Below are 16,161 nucleotides of genomic sequence, written 5' to 3' on the forward strand. Positions count from 1 at the left end.
CATAGAAGGAATTGCAATACATGCTTACAAAACACTTATAGCAGGTCATTTTTATTATCATTTATAAGTTCATATTCTTGTATTGAGTTTTAAGTAGTATCAGTTGGTTAAAACGTTTATTCAATTTATATTACATCTATAGTTTTAGTAAAAGGTTGACAGTGGCCTCTGTTTGACTGTGAGCGTTAGTAGGGGAGAGGTGACACAGAGTGCCACGTAAGGTCGTGAGATATCATGTTTGCTTGTAATTGTGGGCTTGCAGAAGTGCTCGCTCACTGCAAAATCATTGTCTGCGGTTTTGAAGAAGCGCTAATCAGAAAGGTTGACAGGAAACATCTGCTATGAAGATGAAGACAATGTTCTTTTTAAACTGTGTTAAAAGTCATTGTGGTTTTGATCTGACCTATGTATGAAATGGATCCTGATGGTATAAAATATCTGTTTATGCTTTGATTAAGTCGGAGATCAATTGCGGTCTGCGTACGTAGTGATCTTCCCACGCGTGCATTAAAATCATCGTTTGACTTCACCCGGCCGGATCAGTGTGGTTATTCTTCGATCACCTCTTGTTCCCCTTCCTCAATATTGAACCCTTAACAAGAGGTTAAAGTGAAACTGTCCTGAGTCTGACGACTCAGTGTTTTGTGTTTCTTTCTATTATTCTATGTTCTTGTTTATTCTGTTATATCTTTTGTTGAGGTTTGCCATTTCTTAGGGTTTTGTTCTGTGCCTGCCTGCTCCCACTTCCCTCTGTCCGTGGTGTCACTCTGTCTGCTCGTGAATCTGTCTGTTAAGTTCAGTGTCTTGTCTGGTTCTCTGTGTCTGTGAGTTTCCTGTTTTATTCTGAAGGTCTCTGTCTCATGTGAGTGTGTTCACTTTACGTTTCCCCTGTCCCGTCAGCCCTGATTTCTCCCAGCTGTGTTCCCCTCCTGTCTCTCATTCCTTGATTACTGCTGTGTGTATTTAAGCCCTGTGTGCTCTGTGTTTTTCCCCTCCGTCATCCTGAGTGGTTTTCCCTGCATCTCTGTTTGTGTCTTTAGGTTTCAGGTTTGTTTTCTATGCTTAGTCTTTCCAGTTTAGGTTTACTCAGTTCTGTTTTTCGCCACCCTCGCCTTGTGTATTTACTAGTGATGGCCAAATGAAGCTTTCTGACGCATTGAAGCTTGTATTGAAAAGCGGTTCATTACTCGAAGCTTTTCAACACAGTCCTCTCTGGTGACATCTGGTGGCCAAAAATATGAAGAGCCGCTTGAATCCACAAAATAAAACCAACCGCTTCATTAAGATTGCTCACTCTACAGAGTGGAATCCTGTCTGATATTGGGCCGCTGTTGTGTTGCTTTGAACATGTATTTTTTGGTGGTTAAAAAAATGTGGTTTATTTGTTTAATAAATAGTTTTAACCAGTAAACTCTTCTTGTTTAAACATGCACCATTGTGTGGTCTTTCTTTGCTTGTGACTTCTTGATGTTGGTAAATACAATAATTGAAAAATACCACATTACATATAATATACATATGATAATGTACAACACATTATGGAGTATGCTTCTGCTGTGAGGTCCTGCCTCCATGCAGGTATGCAATTAACCGCTAGACGGGTATATATATATATATATATATATATATATATATATATATATATATATATATATATATATACAGTGGGGCAAAAAAGTATTTAGTCAGCCACCGATTGTGCAAGTTCCCCCACTTAAAATGATGACAGAGGTCAGTAATTTGCACCAGAGGTACACTTCAACTGTGAGAGACAGAATGTGAAAAAAAAATCCATGAATTCACATGGTAGGATTTGTAAAGAATTTATTCGTAAATTAGGGTGGAAAATAAGTATTTGGTCACCTCAAACAAGGAAAATCTCTGGCTCTCACAGACCTGTAACGTCTTCTGTAAGAAGCTTTTCTGTCCCCCACTCGTTACCTGTATGAATGGCACCTGTTTGAACTCATCATCTGTATAAAAGACACCTGTCCACAGCCTCAAACAGTCAGACTCCAAACTCCGCCATGGCCAAGACCAAAGAGCTTTCGAAGGACACCAGGAAAAGTATTGTAGACCTGCACCAGACTGGGAAGAGTGAATCTACAATAGGCAAGCAGCTTGGTGTGAAAAAATCAACTGTGGGAGCAATCATCAGAAAATGGAAGACATACAAGACCACTGATAATCTCCCTCGATCTGGGGCTCCACGCAAGATCTCATCCCGTGGGGTCAAAATGATCATGAGAATGGTGAGCAAAGATCCCAGAACCACACGGGGGGACCTGGTGAATGACCTGCAGAGAGCTGGGACCAAAGTAACAAAGGTCACCATCAGTAACACACTACAACGGCAGGGAATCAAATCCCGCAGTGCCAGACGTGTTCCGCTGCTGAAGCCAGTGCATGTCCAGGCCCGTCTGAAGTTTGCCAGAGAGCACATGGATGATACAGCAGAGGATTGGGAGAATGTCATGTGGTCAGATGAAACCAAAGTAGAACTTTTTGGTATAAACTCAACTCGTCGTGTTTGGAGGAAGAAGAATACTGAGTTGCATCCCAAGAACACCATACCTACTGTGAAGCATGGGGGTGGAAACATCATGCTATGGGGCTGTTTTTCTGCCAAGGGAACAGGACGACTGATCCGTGTTAAGGACAGAATGAATGGGGCCATGTATCGTGAGATTTTGAGCCAAAACCTCCTTCCATCAGTGAGAACTTTGAAGATGAAACGAGGCTGGGTCTTCCAACATGACAATGATCCAAAACACACCGCCCGGGCAACAAAGGAGTGGCTCCGTAAGAAGCATTTGAAAGTCCTGGAGTGGCCTAGCCAGTCTCCAGACCTCAACCCCATAGAAAATCTGTGGCGGGAGTTGAAAGTCCGTGTTGCTCGGCGACAGCCCCAAAACATCACTGCTCTCGAGAAGATCTGCATGGAGGAATGGGCCAAAATACCAGCTACTGTGTGTGCAAACCTGGTAAAGACCTATAGTAAACGTTTGACCTCTGTTATTGCCAACAAAGGTTATGTTACAAAGTATTGAGTTGTATTTTTGTTATTGACCAAATACTTATTTTCCACCCTGATTTACGAATAAATTCTTTACAAATCCTACCATGTGGATTCATGGATTTTTTTTTCACATTCTGTCTCTCACAGTTGAAGTGTACCTCTGGTGCAAATTACTGACCTCTGTCATCATTTTAGGTGGGGGAACTTGCACAATCGGTGGCTGACTAAATACTTTTTTGCCCCACTGTGTGTGTGTGTGTGTATGTGTGTATGTATGTATGTATGTATGTATGTATGTATGTATGTATGTATGTATGTATGTATGTATGTATGTATGTATGTATGTATGTATGTATATTTTAGGGAAACTTTCCCAAACATATGTTTGACCTGGGGGTAGAATTGATTGTGAAACGGAAAATGCTTATGAACTTGCAAATGAAAAACATGATGCATTTAAAGTAACCCTTTTTCATTTTTATTTAAGAAGAGAATTTGTTCTAGTGTGCGATGGCCGAACCTGTTCCTTTTCGTGGAGATAATTTCTCCTGCCTTAAGGAAAATCCCTTCACATGGCACAGAGGAGGCTGGAGCGCAGTTATACAGTCTACCTGGGCCACACCAACTATCAGCTAAAGAGAATAAATAAATTCAATTGCTGCACATTTGGCAGACTAACATTTTCAGATTAATTAAACAATAAAATATATATTTTTACAACATTACATGCAAAGAGTCAAGTGGAAGTTTTTCTAAAGTTATTTAATGATATTTATATTATGGAAGCAGATTTTTGACATTTTATCTTTTTCCCGTTTTTAGATATAATAAACACGCACAAAACAAAAGCAAACGGCCAGAACACAAAGCTGGAAAACCCACCAGCTCAAAAAAATCAACTCAAAATACTCCCACACAACAGAACCTCTTCTATTCCTCGCTGGCTCCAAATCTCTCAGTAGAATGATCAGTGGTTCGCTATCTGTCACCATCAAAACACTCCACAAATCCCGCAAATGATTCGCTTCCTTTTAAACCATTGAATCAGATACCGAAGCAGTTAGGCTCTAAATGAAGCTTCGGACGTCACTGATCACGTGACTCTGGCCAAACGAGTCAAGCTTCGACACAGTGCTTCTGAAGCAGTGTGTTGATTTTTTTGACACACGCACCGGAGCTTCAGCTTCAAGCGGGCCATCACTAGTATTTACCACCTCCATTAATAAAGCTTCCTCACATCAGAAGTGACCGCATCTTGGGTCCTTCAATAAATTCCACGCGGCTCGCCTCGCTGACCGTGACAGAAACAGCATTTTGGTAAAGCCATGAACCCTGGTTGTGGTGTTTCAGCACCAAGCTAACATCACAGAAGAGGAGCGAGCAGCAAGGAGCGCAGCTCAGCTGATCACATCTGCCTGCTCTTACAGAAGAAGCTGTGACGTGTTTCCAACTGATCTCAGGTTTGTTTTTCTCTTTAGGCGTGCACACAAAGGAAACTCGACCACGATGGAGGCAACAAACAGACTTTTCCCTTTTAATTCACTGTTGTTCTACATTAAAGATGTTCAGGACTCATTCATAGAATCAGTCTGAGCTGAAATAATGTTGCTGTGTTAAAACTGCTTCTTTTTCTTTTACACTTTGAGTCCATTTCACAGTCTCTACTTTGTCGTGTCTTTAAAAAGATGAATCAGTACTCTGTTTATTTTTAACACAAGTATCTGTACTTCTACTCAAGTGACTGTGTCAGCTGTTTATGATGCACACTCAGGTGGCAAAAGCATATTGTACACATGTACTTTGATCATTATCTGTCTCCTTGCACGCCTGTCATATTATTTTGAACATTTATAATCGTAGGAATACACAGTGTGAATTCTGGAGACTGATTAGTTTGTGTTCATTATTTTTAACATTTATATGGAAATGTAGAGAGAAAAAAGACCGGATTGATACATTTTTAGTCAATGTTGAAGCTTTTAAACACCGATTTTTGCCAGCGTTAGAATCAGAGCATCAGTATGTGCAGAGCGGCTGTTTCAAAGCAGACATTCTGACTTGTCATGGCAAGGAAAACCATCACCAGTCGACAAACACATTAGCAGTGTCTGTGTTATGTTCCTGCATCCCAGTAACACGAGAGTGTGTCAGTGAGCCAGCATGAGCGAGTCTATAGGTGTGAACTGATTTCACTGCTCGATTGCTCTCGACACGTCAGCATGCCTGTCTTGGAAAAGCTTTCACAGGTAACTTTGTGTAATTCACGTGAGTAAAACAAACATGAGCTGCACTGCACCGAGCTCATCGGACTTACTGCTGGTTGGAGCTGACCGTTGATGCTCGCTGTGCGGAAAGGAGAGTTGGTGGAAAGACGCTTATCCCACTCGCTGGGCCGAGACTCCGGTACAGACTCCATGAAACTCCTTTTTAGCTCGCTGATGCTGGTATGGTGCCGCATAATTTCAGTCTGGGTCTTATCCAGGTCCTTCAACAAGGAGGCAAAAGTGAGAGTAGGTTGATGGAAGGAAACAACTACGCTGAAAGGCAACGATTAAGGTTGAGAAGACATGAGAAGAAAGCAAATGAAAACACAGGGCTGCACTTTCTATAAGTATATATTAAATATTTCAACAGTGCTGGGTCTGCCATGTCCCACTGACCTTTAGAGGTTGTGGAAGAACAGATTTTCCAGACAAACCAAACTGCTTCATGTTAGCAGTAATAAAGGAAGCAGCAGAGCATTACTAAGGATTAGTGCGTACTGTTCTGTGGCTCACAAATCATGGTTTGCATCAATGCCAGCAGAAGATGTTTAATGAGGACAAACACAACAATGTCATCTGACAGAAAAAATCCAGATGGCAGCGCTAACACAACCAAAGCAAGATCGGTGACTGTGTGCACATCCACGCTGGGATGAACGAGCCAAAGCCGGCACACAAAGGAAAAACATGGCCACTGCAAAAAAGTGCAAAACTCATTCTGAGTCATGTCTGCCATTATTCTATACAGTAATGACTGTTGTTTATGTCGGATGTGGGCAGAGATGGAATCGTTCGGTCTTCAGTGGTTAAAGAGTCTCTCTGATGTTTCACTTTCATTCTGACTCCTTTCAGAAAGGAAGACACAGGTGGAGCGCCGATGGCTTTACATCAGCACAAACACACCTGCTTCACCTGCTGTAACTACTTAAGACCTCAGTTTTGAAGTTTTTCATGTGACAGAGCAGGATGAGAGTCTGTTGAATGTAGACACGTCCTGTCATGTGAACAAGTCAGTACGTTCCATGAAAACTGTTAGCTTTGACGTTTCCACGAACCTCCATTTCTTGTTTTTGAGCCACATCAAGAAAATGCCTCTTCTACTCAAACAGAGCCGATCCGAGCAGACTGAAACAGTGTTTCAGAGATCAAGTGGTTTTTTCTTTACATAAGGTTGAAAAAAGCCAACAATTTAAATGTCACGTACAGACTTTTCCACATGTCAGCAGAGTAAACTGTAGAGAGGGATGACACATTATAAAATCACCAGGCTTAGCCATGCATTGCTGTTAGACACATGACGCCTCCTGAGTCCAGGCCAGGATGCTCAACTTTGGAGCCTAATTTTACATATGAATGTTTGATTTGTAGATTAACGAGTATCAGTGCTTCTTGTCATCCCTTTCTTCTGAAATGATGGTGGCAGAATATGATACAGCACAATGGACACAGCAAAGAGAATAACACAAGTCCATTATCACAGACACACAGTGTGTTCAGCATGAGCGCTGCATTAGGGCCATGAAGGACATTCATCATATTAAAAATGTCCTTAACGACCATGAGTAATGACTATGACAGCAAAGTCCAGAGTGTTAAATATCAGACTGTGAGCGTAAACGACTGGGAAACAAATATACTGACTGGAGCCTGTTTACCACAAAGACTCTGCTTCCTGCTCACTGGGTTGTTGATCAGATACAGTGGATGCAAAAGTATTCAGCCCCCTTGAACTTTCCCACATTTTGTCACATTACAGCCACAAACATGAATCAATGTTATTGGACTTCCAGGTGAAAGACCAACACAAAGTGGTGCACACGTGAGAAGTGGAACGAAAATCATACATGATTCCAAACATTTGTTACAAATAAATGACTGCAAAGTGGGGTGTGCGTAATTATTCAGCCCCCTTTGGTCTGAGTGCAGTCAGTTGCCCATAGACGTTGCCTGATGAGTGCTAATGACTAAATAGAGTGCACCTGTGTGTAATCTATGGGGCGATCGTGGCTCAAGAGTTGGGAGTTCGTCTCGTAATCGGAAGGTTGCCGGTTCGAGCCCCGGCTCCGACAGTCTCGATCTTTGTGTCCTTGGGCAAGACACTTCACCCGTTGCCTACTGGTGGTGGTCAGAGGGCCCGGTGGCGCCAGTGTCCGGCAGCCTCGCCTCTGTCAGTGCGCCCCAGGGTGGCTGTGACTACAATGTAGCTGCCATCACCAGTGTGTGAATGTGTGTGTGAATGTGTGTGTGAATCGGTGGATGACTGGATATGTAAAGCGCTTTGGTAAGTAGTAAGTAAGGCGCTATACAAATACAGGCCACTTACCAGGCCATCTAATGTCAGTACAGATACAGCTGCTCTGTGACGGCCTCAGAGGTTGTCTAAGAGAATATTGGGAGCAACAACACCATGAAGTCCAAAGAACACACCAGACAGGTCAGGGATAAAGTTACTGAGAAATTTAAAGCAGGCTTAGGCTACAAAAAGATTTCCCAAGCCTTGAACATCCCACGGAGCACTGTTCAAGCCATCATTCAGAAATGGAAGGAGTCCGGCACAACTGTAAACCTACCAAGACAAGGCCGTCCACCTAAACTCACAGGCCGAACAAGGAGAGCGCTGATCAGAAATGCAGCCCAGAGGCCCATGGTGACTCTGGACGAGCTGCAGAGATCTACAGCTCAGGTGGGGGAATCTGTCCATAGGACAACTCTTAGTCGTGCACTGCACAAAGTTGGTCTTTATGGAAGAGCGGCAAGAAGAAAGCCATTGTTAACAGAAAACCATAAGAAGTCCCGTTTGCAGTTTGCCACAAGCCATGTGGGGGACACAGCAAACATGTGGAAGAAGCTGCTCTGGTCAGATGAGACCAAAATGCAAAACGCTGTGTGTGGCAGAAAACTAACACTGCACATCACTCTGAAACCATCCCCACTGTCAGATATGGTGGTGGCAGCATCATGCTCTGGGGGGGGGCTTCTCTTCAGCAGGGACAGGGAAGCTGGTCAGAGTTGATGGGAAGATGGATGGAGCCAAATACAGGGCAATCTTGGAAGAAAACCTCTTGGAGTCTGCAAAACACTTGAGACTGGGGCGGAGGTTCCCCTTCCAGCAGGACAACCACCCTAAACATAAAGCCAGGGCACCAATGGGATGGTTTACAACAAAACATATCCATGTGTTAGGCCAGTCAAAGTCCAGATCTAAATCCAATCGAGAATCTGCAGCAAGATCTGAAAACTGCTGTTCACAAACGCTGTCCATCTAATCTGACTGAGCTGGAGCTGATTCAAAGAAGAATGGGCAAAGATTTCAGTCTGTAGATGTGCAAAGCTGGTAGAGACAGACCCTAAAAGACTGGCAGCTGGAACTGCAGCAAAAGCTGGTTCTACAAAGTATCGACTCAGGGGCTGAATAATTACACACACCCCACTTTGCAGTTATTTATTTGTAAAACATGTTTGGAATCATGTCTGATTTTTGTTCCACTTCTCACGTGTGCACCACTTTGTGTTGGTCTTTCACGTGGAAGTCCAATAACATTGATTCATGTTTGTGGCTGTAATGTGACAAAATGTGGGAAAGTTCAAGGGGGCCCAATACTTTTGCATCCACTGTACTTACACCCACTCTTTGGCTGGTGTGAAATGATGAGGGTTTATGGCTGACAGTCAGAAAAGCTTGTTTTCTATCCTTCTTGAAACTGTTTGTTGCATGAAGTCAGTCGAGAACACGTTTTTCCCCTCGAGCGTTTTGTGGTTTGTGATCAAATTATCAGTGAAGTTCACTCTTTTTGTCCAAATGAGAGCAGTGATGGTGTCACACATGGAGCTGATATTGGTTAAAAAGTAACATACGCGTCTCTCGAGGACTCATATTCACAATCCCCTCGCTTAGCTCCGAATCAAACCTAAAGTGCATTAGCAGGGAGTCCCAGCCTAACACCGAGTGAGTTAAAACTTTACTGATGCTTCAACGTTTCTCTTGTTCCACACAAGCTCAGAGCTAAGACACTTTATGAATAACTTATAATTGTGACAGTTTTAGTCCCAACTTTAAGGGGAAATTCTTAAAAACAAATTCTAAGACTTTTCATAGGATGCTGTCACCAGGAAACAAACTCTTAGTACTTCAGAGTTTTGTGAATCCGGGCCCAGGAGATGATGTTATACTGGGTCCTCTGATAACCAATAAAAAATGAATACAGCGCCTTGCTCCTCTCGACCAATCACAGTTTGAAGTGAGTGTTTATGTCGCACTAGAGCTCCAACATTTCATTCTAAGCAACATCACTGACGTAAACCACAGACGGAGGTTGGAAGGACGATGAATGCATACGTTAGTGAACTTTCCTGGAGATGTTTCCCAGTCATCTATCACACGGACAAACACAATGTGAAAGTAAAGTGAAGCTACTTGCATGAGAGTCAGACAGGAAAATGGTGCATGCCAACCCTTTAGGGTTAAACTAGGAAGAACAAAAGACAGAACAAAAGAATGAAAGAACTAAAGAACGGAGCTGTGACAGCAAACGACGCTTATTTAAGACTGAAGATACAAACCTCCAACATTAAATTGCTATGTCTGATATAAATTGTTTCACCCTCAAGTTTCTTTGATCTTTTCTGTGGAAATGAGGAAAAAGGAAAACACTGGTTTAACATAACAACTGGTTTGAACATTTCACATGTGATTCTGAATAGTGTCCCATGAGCACGACTGACCAATGACATGAGCCGTATCCAAAACGAGCTGTGCAATCACAACAACAATGCAGGCTGCAGCCCGACTGCGTCCAGCTCAGTAAAGTTAACAACAGTCATGTGTTTGACGCAGCAGGCTGGGACCCAGTTCCTCTCCATCCCCACACTCAGTGAGCTGGTGAAGGCTCTCTTAACTGCACTAAGGCAGAAACACCGGAGATTCTGAGGAACCTCGCTTTTTACAACTAAAACAGGAAGTTGGCTTGTTATCAGCCTCTGCAGTGATTTATACTGCTACCAGCTGAATGCACTGAGATCCATCACCTGTTATTAAATGCACCGATGGTTCAACACTGATCTTATTCTTCTTTCTTAACAGAACTAAATCAATATTTCATTTTGATCATTGCTGACACAGTCAGTGTGAAATATACTGGACACAAACATGGATGGCAGCCTCACAGCATCGTCAGTGCAGATTTAATGTTGGAAGGCTTTATAACCTGATGTGGCAGAGTGTCCACACAGAAATATGTAGGGATCCCAGGGGAACTAGGTCGCATATTTGCTGCACATCTATGGAAGGCACATTCTGTGCATGCAAACTGCTGCAGTGGCAGTGCGGTGTGCAGGAAGTGCAGGAGGATGCGTGCCTGTCTCCTGAGTCAGATCTGGAACTAATGCTTTCAAAAAATCAAACACTATTCAGTGACTATTTCAGGTGTCTCGTAGATTGATGAAAATACCTGAATGCCTCTCCATGCCATGAGCCTAGCTCTTTTTAATTTAAATATCATCTGCATTCAGTTTAAAACGTGTGTGGACAGTCAGAATGGAGAGAAGGCAACATGAAAACATTTCAATCATATTTCAATTTAAAGCCCAAAGAACGTAAGGACATTATGTGAAATGTAAATAAATGTATAAATAGGATTCAATGATTTTCAACTCTCACATATTTTACTCTCAGCTCAGAAAACAGTATGTTTAAACTGAGACGTTTTAATATTTTATGAAAAATAAGCTCCTTTTGAATTTGATGGCAGAAAAACATCCAAAAACAAGTTGGCATGAGGGCAACACAAGGCTGGAAAAGTCAGTGGTACTAAGAGGAAGCAGCTGGCTTGCTATGTCAAGCAACGAAGAAGCCGTGTGTGAATATGATGCAGAAAGGCTAAAGTCGTCTCTGTGCAAAGGTTAATTAAATGGACTAAGGAACCTAGTCCATAGAAACAAAGAGGAGAGCAACCAAAGCCTGCATCCCTGATGGTACGGGGGTTAGGGTACACACACGTTTCAGTGTAACATCTGCTCCTATCCAGATGTTGTTATCATGGAAGAGCTTCATATTTCAGCAGGTCAAACTGCACGTATTACCACAACATGGCTTCATACTGTCCAGACTGTCCTGAACTATCCAGACCTTTGAATAGCTGAGAACATTTGGGCCGCCGCGTAATGACAAAACTAAAAACACTCCCGAGCAGCCACAGAGCTCCACAGCATGCTCAGGACAGGCAGCTGCAAAGTTGCAAACACGCTCCTGTCCCAGCTTTGTGCACACGTGTTACATCATATTACACAGAACCAGTGTTTTTCATTCAAATGTGAAAACGTCTCAGTTTAAACGTTTTGGTCTTTTATGTTTTACTGTGAATAAAATACCTGTTTATGTTTCCCTCTTTTTCTTTATCCTGACATTTTTGGAACTGGGGCTGTGTCGTCCCAACACATTACACTGGTTATAGAAGCCCACTTTAGCCCACTTTAGCCCACTTTAGCCCACTTTAGCGGCTCAGACTTATTTACACATCCAGCACTTACAGATAGAAAGAAAGAAACTACTACGATAATATAATAATAATAACAACAATAATCATAATAATAACAGTAATAATACGAGAGAGCCACTTTGTCCAAGAGCTGCAGGCAACGAGAGATACAGTTCAAACTTGCAAAGTTGAATGATTTATGATTCAACTTCAGAAAAGCTCAGAGAAAATACAGCAGCATTCACAGGGAAGCAGGCAGCAGAAATAATGAAACAACCAAGGCAGCAAATCACTGTGTCAAAATAAAGATGAGCTGATGTGTAGCTGATGCAGGGATCACAGCGCAGCAGTGACACGCTAACCTTCCTCACTCGAACCATCTCCATCTTTCTGTCCTGAAGAGAGTGCTGCTCTCCCATCAGAGGAAACACAGGTGAACATGTTACTGCAACTCAGCAAAACTCAGTACACACACGCACGCACACGCACACACACACACACAGATACAGATATTTCTTATACACGATACGAGCATATGCAGATCCAGTTATAAAAACGTCTTTAATCTGTAGGTGGTCTGATCCATCATGCAGGTCTGATCATGTACAAGGAAAACAAACCTGGCTTTTTCGTTCTTTTTCCCCATTAGTGATGGCCAAAGACGGGGCATGCCTCCGCTCTCTCCTGCCCACCGTCTAGTACATTAAACAAAACTCACATGCTGAGGATCAGCTTCAGGAAAAACAGGACAACAGCCTTCATATAGTTACAACCAAGGGTGAAGTAGCCAGAGCGCTGGTCTGTGTTCACTTTGCAAATGTAAATAAAGTTGTAGTCCAGCGTAGTACAACAGCTTCTACTGAGCACAACTGAAGGCAAGTTAGCATAAACTGACAAGCAGCAGTTCATTTCCAATCAGCATTTTAAACAAAGGACACTGAGTCCACAGGGGCCGTATTTTCCAGGAAGAGAGAGGAGAAAAACTAAGATGTGATCACTTCATTTATACAAAGTTATACAGGAATTGTGCTGTAGATGTACAGCGCTCACCCAGTGTCTGTCAAGCTGAACCTCTCTCTCCTCTCTGGGTTGCTCTGGTCTTGTGAATCTCAGATTATAAATTATGCCGAGGTATTTTTTCCCAATAATAAGTAGAGTTAAAGCTCGGTGGTAATCCCCTACCTTAATCTCTGGAGTAGACTTGGCACTGTGGCTCTTGACGCTGTCAGTTGTCAGGCATTGTGCCTGTAGCTCTGCCTTTCTGCTGGAATATCGGTGTCCTCTGGGCGTGGAGACATCGTGGTGGTCAGAACGAGGCAGGGTGGGTAGCAGGGGTGACGGGGTGGCCTCCCCAGGTGACACTGGTGACATAACAGGGGCACTGACAGGACGACTGGACTTGTTGTCGGGAGTCGACACCATTGCTAGAATGGAAGAGACGATAGCCTCGCTTTGTTTTTGGAAACTATTCAACAATAATTCTTTACGATGTAATTTATCAATAAACACTACTTGGACCCATTAATGTACCCAAGGGTTTAGGAAGCAAGTCAACTGAATCAGCTCAAAAGTACTCGTACTACAAAAAGCACCCAGTCTGAGTGCATTGTGTGCTGCTGATTGACGAGGCACAGATGCCACTGTGCTCTTGGCAGCTATCTTTGTGAATCAGTCTTTGTATAGAAATGTCACTCAAATCCTGAAACACATCAAAGCCACCAGCTGACACGTGAACGGACTGATTAACCCTCGAAAGCCTAAACCTGTTGCTGGCGTCAAACAGGTGTTTGCAACTTTTCTTCCAACATCTGTAACTCCTGGACCTCAACTGAAAGAATTACAACAGGTTGTGAAAGCAGCAACTCTGTGCTTTTTAGTCATATTAGGGTCATTACAGTAAACGCATGTACGGCGCCGCAGCAGCCCTGCAAAGATCACGGTCTGCTGAGAGCCTGCCTCCCTCCTCCTGCTCCATCCCCAGCACCTCTTGCATCACAGAGGTGCAGGAGAGGCATTCCTCCTCTGTCCCCTCCTGGCCAGCTGTGTCTCAATCTCAATCACACACACACACACACACACACACACACACACACACACAAATAAATACTTAAATAGAGAAACCTTACGAACACAAGTGCTCACACAGGTGCTCACAGACACACTATCTCGGTCTGCTGCCTCTGAACATGTCATGTATCATTAGTGTGCTGCTCAGCAACATTTAATTGTTGACCGTTACTCGTGCTCATGTTGGTTGTTGTTGTCTTTCAGCAGGTGATGAAGAAGATTTTCCCTCTTCTTCTGTTAACTTTCTGCCAAATTCTCTTTCTTTTGCCTTTTGTCTGCCGTAACGACCATAATACTACTGAAAAAGCACAGATAATTTCAGGAACTGTTGGAATTTTTCGATTGCACCAGTGGGTCAAGAGTTACGGTAGTTTTGGCTAAAACCGATGGCAGCATGGGCGCACCCAACCGTTTTATACATACAGGTCTGTTGTCGCTGTTTGCCCAAGGACTCATAGGCCAGACTGAAAAACACGAGTGCAACACAGAGTCCGTTTGTTAGTAAAGGCGTACCTCCATCCAGACTGCGAGAGTTCCTCTTGCTGGAGGAGCGCTGGAAAAGGGGAGCTGGTCTGTCAATCAGAGAGCTAGCCTGTCTGGTCTGCGCCTGAGTCCGACCGCTGTAACGAAACTTTGAGCCCAATGCTAGGAACTTCCTTGGGGTGGTGGCCATCTCAGAGGAGGTCAGCCTGCACATAAGAATATTGATCTTCAGCTCTGAAAAAAGCCACAGCTCCTTCAGAAATGCAGCACGATGAGAATACAACACCTGAAGAAGGTGTGATGTTCGACACACACTTTCCACAGCTTTTTGGCTGCCTTGTAGTTGGGAAGCTTGAATCCAATGGCACTCTCATAATGTTCCACCTGTTAGAACAGACACAAACCTGCTGTGAACAAGACTAACAGATCTTAGAAGGACGAAAAACAAAAAGGACGTTTTTGTGGCGGTTTACCTCGGATGGTCTTATTTTGATGAAGAAGCTGCTTCGTTTGTATGAGACTTTGAGGACTTTGGGCCAGGGGAAACGGTTGATCCTCAGTTTATCTTTGTAAACCATCAGACCACTGGCACACACCCCCAGTATGATGTCAACTCCATCCAGATCCTAACAGATATTCAGAATGAAAGAAATAACTCCTAAAGCAATATAGGCAAATAAATAAACAGGAGATACTGAATGATAGAAAGTTTCCAGCCCAGTCAGCACGCAGTGGTCTAAAGGATGCTCCTTGGATCACTACACCTGGTTATGTTTACTTCATCTGGACTGTTAAGCTCTTTTCTGACTGGTGGTGCAACCGACATGTGCTGCTCCCAAGCATCCACAGGGGGGCAGTATCATCTTCAAAGTGCTCTCCTATATTTATTTTTAATACCTGCTCTGATGTGAGGAGAATGACCTTATTTCTGATGTGCACACTGTCACACTGCACAGACGCCACAGGGAGCACCACATTCACGCCGACATGTAAGAGGACAGGTTCTCTGTGAAGTACGTGAACTACCTGCTCCCAAAGTTAGCATGGAAAACAAGGGTGAATCACTACTCACTATTTATTGATTGGAGCAGTTAAAAATAGTCTATAAGGAATAATAGGAATAATAGGAGCAGCTGAGGATGCTCACCTTGGCCTGGTGGAGGTCCACTCCATACATGGAAAGTTTCTTGGCATTCTCCAGGAACATCAGATCTGCCTGCGCTGGGCTCATGGATCTGCGATGGCACCCCAAAGAAATCCAAAATCTTTAGCTTCTGTGACACTGATTGAATCCACACTTGGATGTTAAATGTGTAACGGCATCAGCTGCTTTACTACATGTTTCACTTTAGAAACAAGTGTTTCAACTGCAGCTGCCTCCACCAGTGTGTGAATGTGAGAGTGAACTGTACAGCGCTTTGAGGGCCCTGAAAAGTGCTGTATAAATGCAATCCATTATTATTATTCCATGAAGCTCACACACAACTTGACAGTTCAATTATTTCTGATGTTTGTTAGCTTAACTTCCCTGTCTGCAAAGACACATGTCACATGCTAGTGATGCTGCAGACTTTTCCGTCTATCGCATGTGACCGATCGACGGTTTCGCACAAATCTGAGATACTGACAAGTTTTTTATCTGGACGTGGACATAATGTGCAAACTCTCAGCTTTCATTTGAAGGTATTCACATCCAAATTGGATGAAGGGTTTATGAGCGTCAGCTCCTTAACATGTGCCACCCACTTTTTAGAGGGACCAAAAGTAATTGGACAGTTGATTGACAAGCTAGTTCATGTGCAGGTGTGGGTGATTCATCATTCGTCATTATCAATTAAGCAATTAATAAAAGGCC

General features: G+C 43.2%; 1 protein-coding gene across 3 annotated transcripts in view; it reads right to left on the reverse strand.

Moving 5' to 3' along the window:
• epb41a (erythrocyte membrane protein band 4.1a) overlaps positions 1 to 16,161 on the reverse strand; it is a 55,086-nt gene that overhangs the window by 20,763 nt on the left and 18,162 nt on the right. For all 3 annotated transcript variants that reach the window (XM_040014534.1, XM_040014532.1, XM_040014533.1), the window contains exons 8-17: positions 15,454 to 15,541; positions 14,780 to 14,932; positions 14,593 to 14,690; positions 14,337 to 14,512; positions 12,939 to 13,180; positions 12,377 to 12,451; positions 12,119 to 12,163; positions 9,844 to 9,906; positions 5,680 to 5,724; positions 5,334 to 5,504 (exon numbers count right to left, since the gene is read on the reverse strand). In XM_040014534.1, coding sequence (XP_039870468.1) covers positions 5,334 to 5,504; positions 5,680 to 5,724; positions 9,844 to 9,906; positions 12,119 to 12,163; positions 12,377 to 12,451; positions 12,939 to 13,180; positions 14,337 to 14,512; positions 14,593 to 14,690; positions 14,780 to 14,932; positions 15,454 to 15,541 — 1,156 coding nt within the window. The remainder of the gene's footprint in view (positions 1 to 5,333; positions 5,505 to 5,679; positions 5,725 to 9,843; positions 9,907 to 12,118; positions 12,164 to 12,376; positions 12,452 to 12,938; positions 13,181 to 14,336; positions 14,513 to 14,592; positions 14,691 to 14,779; positions 14,933 to 15,453; positions 15,542 to 16,161) is intronic.

The sequence above is a fragment of the Simochromis diagramma genome, unplaced genomic scaffold (assembly GCF_900408965.1).
Source record: "Simochromis diagramma unplaced genomic scaffold, fSimDia1.1 OVJJ01000251.1, whole genome shotgun sequence".
NCBI classification, from domain to species: domain Eukaryota; kingdom Metazoa; phylum Chordata; class Actinopteri; order Cichliformes; family Cichlidae; genus Simochromis; species Simochromis diagramma.